The 15,604-nt window shown below is 38.2% G+C and overlaps 1 protein-coding gene across 1 annotated transcript in view; it reads left to right on the top strand.

The window, feature by feature from the left end:
- Positions 1 to 12,643, top strand: part of LOC125845787 (uncharacterized) — a 17,510-nt gene extending 4,867 nt beyond the window's left edge. The window contains exon 2 of the mRNA XM_049525316.1: positions 12,518 to 12,643. Coding sequence (XP_049381273.1) covers positions 12,518 to 12,643 — 126 coding nt within the window. The remainder of the gene's footprint in view (positions 1 to 12,517) is intronic.
- Positions 12,644 to 15,604: the final 2,961 nt, after the last annotated feature.

The following is a 15,604-nucleotide window of genomic DNA, read 5'->3' on the forward strand; positions in this document are numbered from 1 at the left end:
TGGTGGTGTAACGGTTCAGAATGGGGCAGAATCTTCTTTGGTAGTAGAGGTTAAGGAAATGCAAGATAGTGATCCAATCTTGCTTGAACTTAAGGGTGCAGTCCACAATCAGAGAGTGGAGGTTTTCTCCCAAGTGGGAGATGGTGTACTTCGCTATCAAGGTAGATTGTGTGTTCTTGATGTGGGTGAATTGAGACAGCATATTCTCGCAGAAGCCCACAATTCCAGATATTCTATTCATCCAGGCACCACTAAGATGTACCGTGCTCTACGGGAAGTCTATTGGTGGAATGGTATGAAAAAAGATATAGCAGACTTTGTGGCTAAGTGCCCCAATTGCCAGCAAGAAAAGGTAGAACATCAGAAACCAGAAGGTATGACTCAAGAGATTGACATTCCTACTTGGAAGTGGGAAGTGATCAACACGGACTTCATCACAAGTTTACCTCGTACTCGCAGACAACATGATTCCATTTGGGTGATTGTTGATAGGGTTACTAAGTCTTCTCGCTTTTTGGCGGTTAAGACTACAGATTTGGCGGAGGATTACGCCAAGCTTTACATTAATGAGATTGTGAGGTTGTATGGAGTTCCTTTGTCTATCATCTCAGATAGAGGTCCTCAGTTTACATCTCATTTCTGGAAGTCATTTCAGAAAGTTCTTGGTACTCAGGTTAATCTTAGCACAACATTTCATCCACAGACGGATGGTCAAGCAGACCGTACCATTCAGACCTTAGAGGACATGTTGAGAGCTTGTGTGATCGACTTCAAGGGTAGTTGGGATGATCACCTTCCTCTAATAAAGTTCGCCTATAACAATGGCTACCATTCCAGCATTCAGATGGCCCCTTATGAGGCATTGTATGGGTGTAGATGTAGATCTCCAGTTGGTTGGTTTGAAGTAGGTGAAGCAGCCTTGATAGGACCAGATTCGATCCTTGATGCTATGGAGAAAGTGCAACTCATTAGAGATAGACTTAAGACTGCTCAGAGTCGCCAGAAGTCTTATGCAGATGTGAGAAGAAGGGAACTAGAGTTCCAAGTTGATGATTGGGTTTTCCTGAAAGTGTCACCTATGAAGGGAGTGATGAGTTTGGGAACAAAGGAAAGCTTAGTCCCAGATATGTAGGCCCTTACCGGATATTGAAAAGGATTGGTAAAGTGGCTTATGAGTTAGAGTTGCCAACAGATTTAGCAGCAGTGCATCCAGTCTTTCACATTTCCCTTTTGAAGAAGTGTGTGGGTGATCCAGCATCCATAGTACCATTAGAGAGTGTGGCCGTGGAAGATAGCCTTTCATATGAGGATGTACCAGTTGAGATTCTCGATCGTCAGGTTAGAAGGTTGAGGAATAAAAAAGTCGCTTCAGTCAATGTTTTGTGGAGGAGTCAGTCTGTAGAGGGAGCTACTTGGGAAGCAGAAGCAGCCATGAAGTCCAAGTATCCTCACCTCTTTCCTTCCGATTCCATTCCAGCTTGAGGTAATAGTTCCTCTTCAGTTTTTCAGTCATTCATGCAAAAATTCAGTCTTAGAATCATGTTCCTTCAGTTTGTACTTGCATTTTCAGCGTATTTGCATGTTCTTGGAACTCAGTTCAGTTAGAAATTTAGTTCTCAGTGTTTTGTGGTAGGGATTGCAGTCCTCTCTATCTATTTCAGCTAGATTAGTCTTCATTCGAGGACGAATAGTCCCAAGGGGGAGATAATGTAACACCCCGTATCCGAAAATAGAGATTTCAGATTTCTGGTGTTACAGGCGGCACTCACGGACACCATCCACGGACCATAGATGGACTCACGGACCGTCCTGCAGGTCCGTGGTTCGTGACAGAAAACTTCCCCAGAATTCAGTCAAAAAATTTGGCTAAGTCCCGACTCACGGAGAGACCCACGGTCCGTATATCAGACCATGGTCCGTGGTCTGTGTCCGTGGATCGAGACTTCCCTTACCCAGCCTCTGACACAAAGTACGGTCGACCAGCATGGACCATCATTCGAGCCACGGTCCGTAGGTCTGACCGTAGATGAGGGTCAGCAGCCAGTTAGCTGAAAAATATTGATGGGTCAACTTCATGGTCATAACTCTTAGCACAAAATGAATTATGTGTCTCATGACCTATGGTTAGATAGATAATTGAATTATATTTCCAACTCCACCGAGTTTGCTAAATTCTGACCTCCGAGTAAATATTTATGCCCGTTTTAGTGAAGCCCTATCGGGCAGACTCGACCTACGGACCCAATGGACGGACCGTCGATTGATTTACGGACCGTAGGTCCATTCCGTCAGTCACTCCGACAGCAGTTAATTCAGGGGTCTTTTGGTCTTTTCCTAACCTCTAAGATACGTTGTTTAAACCCTAAATCATGAGGTTTTAATCAGTTTAAGCCTACAAACATAACTAGAACTTATCCAAGTCAATTCTTTAATCAAAATCTTAGAAAATTAGAATCAAGAGAGGAGAAAAAGGTCAAGAACCCTAGTTCAAGAATGCAGCAAGGTTCCATCAGTTCCAGGCCTGAAATTGAAAGATTTCTCCGTGGAATTCGTCACCAGGTATGTGGGATTTCACTAGTGGGTTCCTTTCGCCCATTAGGTCCATAGAATTCAGTCAGATTCTTGATTCCATGATTATGAATAGACCTAGGGTTTCTAGAATTACAACAGATCATCATGAATTAGTTATTTAAATGTTCCAAATCAGATTAACATGTTATTGCTCAGTTTATCGCATGAATTTCAGAACCCTAGCTATGTATTTCTTTAGTTCTTGAATTACACATGCTAGGTCAGATATTTCAGTATTCAGTTTTACATGCCTCAATTTATGAATGCATCATTATCAGATTAATTGTTGCATTCTCAGTTTGAATGTTCAGTTCGAGCTATCTAGTATTTACAGAAATTCAGTCATAACTAGTTAACTACTTAATTCATTGGGAGTAGTATAATATCGAGTTGGACTAGGGTTTCAGCGTACCCATATAGTCCTAGAATTACGAGCCACGTAGGTGTAAGTCCCCTCTGTGGGCAACATCAGTTTAGTGATCACGCCAGCATGCCTCTATACCTCTGGCAGGGTATATTGGGTCCTCTCGATGGGGCGTATACATTGGACTCCACATTAAGCTCATGTGCTTTTATGTCGGTTATTAGTAGCTCCCACAGTTCAGTCAAACTCTTTTGCATTGACCATATTTCAGTACAGTCAGTATTCGGTCTCAGCATGTTATAAATTTGGTCATTGCATCAGTTAGCCCAGTATTCAGTATTTCAGTATCTATATCATGTTTAGATGATTTCATTGCTTTATTGCTTTGTTTTGTTATATGTTATTTCAGCTTTACTCTATCCTACATGCTCAGTACCTCTCAAGTACCGACGCACACGTGCGCTATATCTTCTCATGATGTAGGTTCATGTTCTCAGCATCCAGATCACGCTTATATCGGTTCCCGATCTCCAGTTCAGCAACATCAGTGGTGAGTCCTTATTCTTCGAGGACTAGTGACATGTTTATCCTTACTGCTTTTAGTCTTTAGTTTTAGTTTTGCTAGATCTAGTTGGGGCATGTCCCAACATTTTTAGTCAGTTTAGAGGCTTAATTCAGACATAGTTAGATTTAGCTTAGTATTTTGAGTTTGATATCTCTTTTGTATTAAACTCTCAGATTTGATATATCTCAGTTATAGTATATGGGTATTCCCTATTTTTTCAGATTTATTTATTATTTAGCTTCCGCATCAGTTTATTATCTTTAGTATGCTCATGATCATGCTAGCAACGTTAGCTTGGGATCACTTGTGATCCTAGGTCCCGTGTCCGCGTCTTGGGGGTAGCTCGGGGCGTGACACTGTTTGTCATGGACAACTGTATCGACAGAAAATGATTCGTGCTTTCCACAAGAAAGTAAGAGTCAGGATATTTGAAATTGGCCATCTGGTCCTTAAACGCATTTTCCCTCATCAGGATGACTACAAAGGGAAATTTGCACCAAATTGGCAAGGGGCCTACATGGTTCGCATAGTGTTATCTGGAGGTGCCTTGATTCTGTTGGAGATGGATGGCACTGAATGGCCGAAACCAATCAACTCAGATGCTGTCAAGAGATACTATGTGTGAAGTTTCAGTTTGGATTTTTCTTGTCATTTCCTTGCAATCATTCTATTCGCTTGTAATCGCATGGTTTAAATCTTATTCCTCTTGTAATGAACTACGTTCGACTTGAATTCTCAAGAATGAGATACGTAGGCAACCTATGTCGGCCTTGGTCGGTTTCTTTATAAATTTCCTACTTTTGTTAATCCTCGAGAGGGGGAACTACGTTTGACCTGTTTCCTTCCTCAACAGGATACCTAGGCGCCACAAGGGTTCGGTTATATCTCCCGTAAGATTTCTATTTTCCTTACAATAGAAAGTGGGACAAAAATTTTGAGAGGGACTCAAAAATTCTTAAGAAGAAGATTTGTCCAACAAAATCGAGACTGAAGTTACTTTAAAATTTGCATTGCATTTTATGCTAATGAGTTTTATCTAACTCTCTGTCGAGGGCATCCGATAGGATGAATTTTCAAATCAAAACCACAGGTGCGGACGACATCAATTAGGATGCAACACAAACGTGGAACTTTTTCTTAGAAGCGAACTGGGACATAGTCCAAAGAGGAGTGCCAAACTCTTCGGACGCGAGCAGAGCGATTTCCACCACAATCAAACCACACCCCTGTTAAAAGGCATGTGGGTTTTTCTTTGGGTTTGTTGGTTTCAGTTTCGCATCCAGAAATTTTGGTCTCTATTGGAAGCAGCTTTCCAATCTGAATGACAATGCACCAAGAGCTTTGGAAATTATGTCCGTGCAAGTTCTTAATTATGGGTGTGAAGCGCGCCACATTCATGGCTAAGAGGTTGCAAGCCTCCTTTTCATACTCGACCGACTTTGTCGCTCTTCCAGAACTGAAGGTGATCTAGCATAATAGATTTCATTTTCAATCAATTGAGTCAAACAACAAGCAGCCTGATTCCCTAGGTCGAGGGATATGTAGGCGGGCTCAATGTTGAAAACTTGGCTGTAATCCGACATTCGCTCTTAAATCTTATTTCCTAGCATTTTGATTTCTTCATAATTCGATATCGGATAGCTTTTGAATTCTCTCAAAATCGTGCATTAAATCAAGCGTATCAAACTACAAGTAGCTTGAATTCTCATATGGCCTGAGATATGTAGGAAACTCACTTCTGGGGTTCGGCCATAATTCCTATAGTCCGCACCAAAAGCCTTTTTTCGAAAGATGAAAACGTGGTCGGTCAAAATTGGATTAGTCAGTTTCATTTTCCTCAAATTTCTTGCATCAATCCACGTAAAATGAGGGACAATTGTTGACACCTAATTTTGACCCTCCCCGATAAGAATTAATCATCGAGCTTCCAAAATTTCAAACAATTTGAAATAATTAGTTTTTATAAAGTTCAAAATATTTTTCAAGTTACTTTTAATTAATTTTATTATTTACATATATATATATATATATTTCGTAATTATGTGTATAATTAATGCATTTTATGAATATTCAAAAATCGTCTCAAAAAGATTATAATTTTAATTAAATATTTGGTTAATTAGTTTAGTTATATAATAATTTACGTTCTTGAAATAATTAGTTTATAATTAAGTTTACTATTTTATTTTGTTAAGATTAAGAAGCTCATTTAATCAATCTTAATTCATTGTGTTTAGATTCTAGCCGGATTCACTAAATCAACTCAATTTGGTTATGTTTTAAATTTTATATGGCCACAATTGTAATCTATTTAGCCATTTTGTTCTACCCAATTTTGAACCCAATTCCTCCAATCCAAATTATCCATTTTAGCAACAAACAAACCCAACCCATTTCCCTTATTTTCCAGCCAGCCACCCCTATAATTTTCCAGCCCAAAACCTCGATCCAACAATTCCAGCAACTAATACATACAACATACCAAAACAACCAATTATCCATATATAAACCCACTCCAATAACCCATATGCCCGACCCAACCCTTTTCTAATTCACAAAGAAAATCAAAAGAGATTTCCAGCGGCTTCCAAACGTCTCAACAACAACTCACGACGTCCTCTCATCCGCTCCAAACGACATCAGCAACTTCTTACAAACGACGCCTCAACGTTCATCAACTCACGTCGATTCATGGAAAGCTCACGGCATGAGGAAATTCGTGTCTAGTACAGCAGTATGTTGCTTTTCGCTGCAATAGTGCAGAGCAGCAAAAGCAGGTAGCATGCACGTTTTCTTCCCTTTCCTCTTCCGGAATGGGTTGAAAACCTCAAAAAAGATTGTTTAGCCGGAAGGGTGAAAGGTTTTGGATTTTTGAATTTCGAAAATGGGCTTTGGAGTTTTGATCCATTTTTCCCCCATTTTCGAACCCTATCTCCTTTCTATTTATGTTGCTTCTGATTGACTGGTAGGAGGGGGGATTAAGTCGAAAAGTTGGAAAAAATATAAGGAGAAAAAGTTGAAAATTTTACAGAGGAGGGAAATTCTTAAGCTACAAAAGTTATTTCAGGAATACACTTAAAAAACCCTTTCATTTTCCTTCTCCTTTTTTCACTGGTTGCTGAAATTTACAAAAGCTCGTTAGAGTTCTTCTGTGGTCGTGGAAGTTCGTCTCCGCTCATTCTCATCTCAAGTTCACTGCCTGCAAGAAGGTAAAAATCTCTCATTTTAGTTCTGCTCATTTGACCTTTAGTTGTTCTTCATTGCTCCCGATTATGCGTTTAACTCAGACCCCTCAATCTGAGTCGAAATTTTGTTTGATGTTTGGTTCATAGAAGTATGGATATGCATATACAATGTTTCATTTTTCTTTTCCTCGGATTCCTTTTCTTTTCTTTCTTCTTGTGTCTCTCTGATTGTGCTTTACAAAAATTGGTTAGTTTGTTTTGATATATTTAAGGTCCAATCTCGCTATAGTTTATTATCACTCTTAGTTCATAGTTTTATTAGTTTTTCCCCTTCTTTTCATGATAATCCTCGTTTGGGTTATGTTGTCTCTTTTCGTTTGAGCCAAGCTGGTTGTCTCTTGTAAGATCATTTTAAAAGAGTTTTGAAACAAAGTTAACCTTGTGTTTCTCATCAATATCCTACAGTAAGTAGGCTGATCTCGGTTCGAAGTATATGTTTTGCATTTCACTGTTTATTGATGTATCCTTGGTCGTTTGATGGTCAGTCATTTTCTGATAAAGTTAGAAACACATTTTTGTTGGCTCGCCTTAATCTCGTGATGTAACTTGCACAAAGCTATTTCAAATATGATCTATAAGTTGAGGTTTGTTGTTTAGCATGAGTTCTGGTCCAATATGATGTTTTCTAGTTGGTAGGAAGCAATATGCATTTGTTCTCATTCGTTTGGCCTCCGGAGGTACATCGTGTTTAGTCATGAATGGCTCCGTTTGCCTTAGTTTCTCTTCATGTGTCATGAATTTGCATTAGTAGTCGGTGTTCCATGTTATGTCATTCTCCGCCTTAGCTAATTGCGTGAAGTAGGATCCGTAGCTATTCGAGTTTAGCTTGCTTGTTTGTTTAGAATCATATGTCCACCTTATTTTGGTTTTCATGTCTCTCAATCTATGTGTTGATTCATGTATGTGGAAATGAACCCGCTTTACTTAGAAGGAGAAATATTTGGTGCGAGATGAGAGCTTGGTTTTGTTTTACACGGGAAGCAATAATCGATGTCTTAACTTGAATTTGGAAGTGTTTTGTTCATCTAATCTAGTTATTTATCTCACTAGGTTATTTCACTGCTTTTCTCCTCATATTATTAGAATTTTTTGTATCTAATTGAACTAACATGCTTAATATTAATAGTCTAGGGATGTTGAATTTGGTCCATTTGACTTTTGCTCTTTTACTGCTCACTGCATCATATACATAAAAATATTAAGTCTTCATGGGCTTTTTCCTTTACTTTATTGTTTGAATGTTGTACTGTTAACAATTGATCGGCGTGTGTTTCTATTTATTTATTTATTTTATTTATTTTTGTTTATGTACTCTTATTTTCATTTAATTTTTATCTCACCCCTTCATTTTCCTCCCCAATGCTAATTCTATATTTTGTTTGTTGTTTTGCATGTAAAATCCGTTCAAGTCCTCACGTACTGTACCTTTGCATTTACAAGGGGGCCATGGAGGCCCCAAAATTCTTGTACAGAGTCAGATCCCCTGAAAATTTGGTGAACAGGGTTTGGAGCAGATATACAAGATCGTATACACTAGTATACATCTAGTGTATACGAAAGAGGGAAAATGGGCCTAAAGGCCCCAAATTTTGAAAAAATTGTATTTTTGTTATTTTGGGCCTATACCCTTGTCATTAAATTTTGCTATTACTTTGTTAGTTTTTAGGGCAGGTGAAAATTTGGGCGTAAAGCCCAAAAGAAAGGATGATTACTTTGTGTTAGTCTAGGACAGGTGCATCTCAAATGGGCCCAAATACTGGTCCAGGCGGACAGAAACCAGATTTGGGTCCAACCCTCTTTCCCTTTTCACTTTACTATGTTTGTTTTGCTTGTTGGTATTTGTCGTTAATCTTAAGGTCGAAAAGTTCAAACCCCTAAAAGATGCTCATTTCGTTTTAATAATTTAACTAAATCAGTCATCTTTAAATGGACTTAAATAATAATTTTACAAAAATACTTCAATCAGATAGTATTTCAATATTCTTTCCTTTTCCCCCTAAAATGGTCTTAACTAAAACATTGTTCAATTTAAGTTAAGTTAAATTACTTTAGCCAAATAATTAATTGTCGGATAACCACATTAGTGGATATCCTATGTGCTTTTAAAACCTTCCTAGAATGTTAATAAGAGCCTCGAACCCCTTTACAAGTTTTCACTAGATTCCTGTTATAGTCTTGTGGAAATGAATAGTTTTCTTGATTTTTCTTTAAAATTAAGTGGCGACTCTTAAACCAGTCTAAAATATATTTTCCTAATAAAACAATGATCACATGAGATTATGCATGAAGTGAATGGACTACTTGAGTCATAGTTGTATCTAGGTTTCTTGGAATTGAATGCTAGATTTATTAACTCAATATGACCCTTGAATGCAATATATGTGAATTATGCATGATTGTGAAATTATATACATGTTTATGAAACTTTCAGAGGGTAGTATCTATGATGATAATGTTGTTGTTGTTGTGTTATTGTAAGGACAATTATACACACACTCCATGCATAAATATCATTATGAAGTATATGTGGTGTCAATTGAAAGTCTAGTTCTCATGTGCACCTTTACATACTATTACACATGAAATGTACATGACTATTATGATCCACATGAAAGGTGGAGTTGTTAATTATGATGTATATTGTGGTATTGATGCAAGATCCTTCTTTCCTATAACCCTACACATGACTATGTATGATATGATATGACTACGTATGATATGTTAAGACTATGTATGATATGTTATGACTATGATTATATTATTGTGTTGATTTAAAGGTTATTCTCATTAACACCATGAACATACGTGAAAGGTTTACTCACATATTGATGATTCTAAGGTTGAAAGGACATTATCATCTAATGAATCCATGAGCTACAATGATATTGTATTGGATTGTTTGTTAAGTTACCTTTCCATAAACAATGATGTTAAGTAAAGACTTAAAGGAAATTAAGCTTAGCACCGAGTGGATAGGAATAAGAGTTGGAAACCTTTTACCTCAGTTAGTTCAGGTTGCCAGTAGCAATCTCCCTATCCCATAACTATGTCCCCACATAGGTTCTTAGCTAATTGATCCACCTATAAGCTAAATATGTTCATTCTACCTTAGGCAAGTAAAACATCTCTTTCCGGTATGGGTTCATGATACCGAATTCCATGTTGCTCACATGGTCTTTGTCGGTTAAGGCTATATCTCCCTACATGACAAGTAACATGAACCATGACATGAACAAGTAACATGAACAAGAACAAGAACAATAAAAAGGGTTATTTACTATAGTCCCCTTAAGAGGTTCTACTTAGTGTGAATGGGGGTATGGTACTTCATTCATGCATTGCACAAGTAGGCTTTGAGAGTGGGTATGGTAGGTTTCCCTCGTGACATGACGATTATGAGTTATGCATGCTTTATTATGAATTATGAACATGAACATGAATATGAACATGGACTATGCTTATGACTTCTAAATAGGTTTACTTAGTATAGGTGGGGGTATGGGACTTCACTTATACATTGCACAAGTAGACTTATAAGGGAGTTGTGGTATGGTTTCCTTATGCTATAAACACATGTGAATTGATATATGCATGATATGTATTGGTGCTATGAGTGACTTTACTTATTACAAGTTATGAACATGAATGTCTCCTTGTCTATGAATGTTGGTTATGGCTAAAGATTAAGGTATGTTATGCATGATCATGGGGGCCTAGAAGTGATACTTAGTGTAGATAGGATTATGGGGTCCTATCTATGAATTGCACAAGTAGAGGTCAAGGTTGCTTATGTGATAATTCTATTATGATGAGATAATATTGGTATTTGTGTATGTGTATGAAGTATGACTTGTGAAGATTCGAATATGAATTATGTTGATGTTGGAGACTCTGCTTGATATTATGAATTATGTTGATGTTGAAGACTATGCTTTATATTGTGAATTATGTTGATGTTGGAGACTATGCTTGATATTATGAATTATGTTGATGTTGGAGACTATGCTTGATATTACAATGATATCTCTTATGTTATGATGAAGTGTATGTGAGTTGCCTTATGAGTTGCATTCTCCAACTATTTCAAAGATGATGTTCTAAAATGGCATATAGCATGGTTTAAAATGAAATGTCCCTATTATGCATGTTTTAAGGATTTTTGTGCATTGCTTCCATACTTAGTACTCTTTGTGCTAACCCCATCTTTCTAATTTTCTATAAGTATAGGCTTTGGTGATATTGGATTCCTAAGTACATAGGAGATCAATAAGATTGGTGAGTCCTTATTGTATTCGAGGGCTTAACCATGTGTCTTTTTTTTTCTTTCTTTTATGCTTAAACTTATGTAAGGGCTATGTCCCTAAGATTGTATTTCAAGAGTTTAAATTCAAGTGTTAGATGGTTTGAGACATAGTGTTATAGATTCTCTCTCATTTTATAAAAGACTTCGATTGTAAAGAAAAGTTTTAAATTCTGTACTACTTTCCTATGATCTTATGTCTATGATTATGCTAAGCGCTTGTATGAGACCCCTTCGGGATCAAGTATACCGTGTTACGTCTATGGGGTACCCTGGGTCGTGACATTGAAATAGAGGAATTTGGGAGCTCCATGGATGAAAATTATCATACCGTGAGTCCAAATGCTAGCCTTTAACATAAAAACCTAGTTGAATCCTTCTTCTTCTTCTTCCAGTTTCTAGAGTGACAATATTTGGAGAGGAGTTTTGTTTTCTTTTATGAAATTGGAAGAATGAATTAAATGGGTTAATTTGGGGGATTAAAAAGCTTATATAGGGGTTCTAAACATAGGAAAAACAACATAGTATAGGACCTAATATAGACAAATGGGTAATTGCAACTATTCGTGCATAGCTATATATTAGTCAGTACACTAAGCTATAAGGGAGGTAATTTTCTGTCGAACAATTAACCCTAAATCAAGTGATTTCTCTCAAACATCAACAAGAATGCAAAATAAGAGAAGCCCACACCTTAATCCATTCACTCTCTAGAGCTGAATATGTGGGATTAAGTTTAGGATTCACTCTCTCGAGTTGAACCTAGGTCAACCCAGTACCCACAAACCATCAATCAAAAATCGTAGTTATAAAACCTCTATCTCGAGAAAGCCAAGAACACAAAGGAAGAACTGCATTTGCAACTACAATTCTTAAGTTAAACCACAGTTAAGGATTAAACTCACTTTTTAATAGAATTTAAGCTAATAATTAGCAATACACATACGCTAAATCAGCCCATAATCACATAATCACACCCCAAGAATTGGAGTTTTAGCTAGACATAGTAAAAAGGTAAAACACTTACCAAATTGATTATCCATCAGCTGGGTTAGAGTAATTTTATCTTTACAATACTCCAATTTGATGAATCTCAAAGACCCACTTCCAATTTCTCAAAAGTGAATTTTTTCAGTCCCTCAAAGCTAAGGAAAAACTCTCTACAAAAAAACAGTCTCAAGATTATTTTCTAGGTTCTAAGAATAACAAAAAGATAAAAAAATATCTATACTAGATGTTCAAAACCATATTTATAGTCATCGAATATAAGCTACAAAATCTCATTCGGTGAAGTAAGTCGGGCTCGCTGAGCCACTCGACGAGCTGCCTTTTGGTCTCTTCCATCGCCCTTTCGCCTTGGCATTCAACATCCTTAAGGTGTGTAACTTTGGGCGATCTATCTTAGCTTCGCGAAATCAGTTGGTGATTTGCCGAGTGCTGTCTTTCTTCACCAACTTGGTTCTTTCCTTCAGAGATTGGCACACTGGTACTTTAGATGGTCTGATGGTCTGCTCGGCGACACGCCGAGTGCTCTTGCTGATCCTCAGGCTCGCCTATCTTCACTTTTTCAGCCTATTTTGTTCCTTTTCACCTGTTAGTCTCCTTGTTTTGTTCCTCATTCTATATTCCTAAAAATAAAGGATTTAACATCAGTTATTGGCACAAAATAAGTATGTGAGGACACTTAATCTATACAAACACAGCCCTAAATGAGTCCAAATCCAGAACTCATCTAAACCCCCAACTTAAACTTTTTCTTGTCATCAAGTTCAGTAGTTCAAAAAGTGTGTTTAAAACAGTGCTACAAAAGACTCAATCGTGAATGCACACAACAAGACTCAACTTACTAATGCAAGGATCAATTGGGCACTCAAAGATTCAAGTAGTGACTTACCATTATCAAAGGTACTCAACTGCACAATACTTGCTTCGAATCCAAGTTCAAGCTCAACAAAGGTATTCAAATGCCCTCACAACAAAGATGATTCCCTATTCACACACAATTGCATAACAATTCATAGTTTTGGAATCACAAAAAAACTCTCACACTTACAAAGATGAACACATGCATGACTTCACCCATATGTTTCCCCTTATTTTCCAATCAACATTCGTTTCAGCTTACTAAAGATCAAAAAGGTCTTTTCAAGGCTTGTAACGGGGTAGAGTGTCACGGTTTGGTAATTCAAGCTCAATGGTTGCTATCCTCATGAAATGTGGTTTGAACGTCAATCTCTTCCTTTTCTTCAATATCTGAATCATGCTCAAAATTCACCCCATTATTCAACTTTCAATGGAATACTAGACACCCCATTTCTTTTGAACTTTCACAACTTTATAATTCTTTTTCTTTTGTTTTATTATTTTCTTTCTCTTTTTTTATATGGAGTGGTTCCATCTTTTTTTACGGCCATTGCTAGAAGGGGGAATTTTCACATTCTTGATTTACTTTCTCTTTTCACCACACTCCCAACTTAGGCTTTTAGCCTAAGTTGGCTATTCAAACAAACCACACTGCATGAGGATTATGGGTGAATGGATAAAGAAGGGTCATAATTTCATCAAGTTTCTTCCAACAAAAGGATAAAGCTCAAATAGGGTCCAAGCAAGGTTCACACATCTCACAAGGTTGGCCACAAAAGAGGTCTATTGTTAAATTGTTTCACTCCTATAAACTGTTGCCTAAGATCATTTCAAAAGCTTTCATCACTTAGTCAGCCAGACCAACGAGGGAAAGTAATCTCATCACACAAGGCATTGGCACCAATATCAAACGAGAATCATTTGAGCTAGTGTGCAATGTTCATCACAAGAGACTCTATTGGACAACCGACTAGTCACAACGAGATGAAAGAAGTCAATATATTGAAGTCATTTGAACTTCATTTGGCCTCATCGTAGCCACACATTCATTCTTATTCAATTAAGAGCACTATTGAAGTCATCCGCATTGATCATAACCGATAATCAAATTTGCACAAGAACAACCACATTTACACCTAATAATACGTGGTAAAAGTTTTCAGGAGGGTCAAAAAACCATTTTCATTTATAACAAGAAGCCATATGCTGAACATCCACAAGATAAGATCAAAACACAATTGAAAACATAAAACCCAATATATACACAAGAGGAATGTATAGAAATACCTCACCCTACCACAAATAAAAAGCAGTTGTCCTCAAATGCAACAAAAATAATCAAAAGTCAATAAAAAGGACAGAGAGGTAGGTAAAGAAGAATTTTGTCTGCACAGTTGCTCCATCTGTCGGGACATCAATGCCCGGGGTCACACTCTGATCTTGGGCATCTGTGCCAGTGTAACAACAACATTAGAGCCTACCATGGACGTGTCTGTCAGCGATGTCTGAATGACTGACTGTACAATCGTCTCCTCTAAATCTAGAAGATCTCCATAGAGGTATCCTCCTGAGCATCAAGCTCCTCCTCATCCGTCTCTGCCTTTGACTTATTAGCTGCCACATCATCCATAAGAACATCCCCAGTAGTGGCCAGAGGCATCTAAGAACTGGCCGAGGGATCTCGATCCTTAGCTGACTAAAAGAGAGAAGTGACGTCTGTGGACTTCAGATAATCCACATCCTTTCTCAAATCTGAAACCTCAACTTTCAAAGTCATTACCTTTGAAGTAACCCCTTGTCCTCTCTCACAAATCTTTACTCTCGCTGTGAGATAATCAATCAATGTCCTAACGGGTGTCAGCACAGCTAAGATGACTCACTCAATCATCCAAGGTACCCCAGCCTCTTGCTGGCTAGCCCGCACATCTGTTGAATGGGCTAGGTGCCCCATATTAAGGATTATGGTGTGAGTAATCCTGGTGGGCTGGAAAGCAACAGAAGAACCGGAGGCCGGAGTAGGCAAATATGCCTTTGTAGGTATAGACACAACATCAACCTCCGAGGATGCATCCACCAGAATTGTTCTCCTACTATCCTCCTCATCCCGAGTGTACTCGGCCTCTTTGCACCAGATATCGATGGAAGATGTGGGAGTGATCTCTATGTCCCTCTTCTCATCACGAGGAACTCCAGCATGCCGACATAATTCTGTATTCAGGATTGGAAAGGGAAGGGAAGGGACGTCTGGCGCTGCTTGGCCCTCATGGCCATCTCCTGCTCAACAATGAGTCCCAAGTTGAGCCTCTTCTTGGCAATGATTGATTCCAGAAATGCCGCCTTTGAGTTAAGTAGGATGGACTCATTTTGCGAAGGCATAATAGAACTACTGATAAACCTGAACTAATACTGAGCGACAATGTTGAAGTCCTTCTTCTCGATATGAGCTCCTGCCTCAATCCATCTAGGGGTGGTGTTAGAAATTAGGGGATTGAACCATTCCTTTAGGTCATCCAGACTCTGTGCTGTGGCCAGGCCTTCTTACACATGCTTAGACCCTGTAGCTCAGTCAAGTACAACATTGATATGATCACTGTTGCACCCCACCTCTTTCCCCTGGACCGTGACAGACTTCGCCGATTTGAAGGCATTGACCTTCTTCTTCCCCTGGGATACTAGGTCACCGTAAGCAGCGCAGA

Source organism: Solanum stenotomum, chromosome 11 (genome assembly GCF_019186545.1).
Source record: "Solanum stenotomum isolate F172 chromosome 11, ASM1918654v1, whole genome shotgun sequence".
In the NCBI taxonomy this organism is placed as follows: domain Eukaryota; kingdom Viridiplantae; phylum Streptophyta; class Magnoliopsida; order Solanales; family Solanaceae; genus Solanum; species Solanum stenotomum.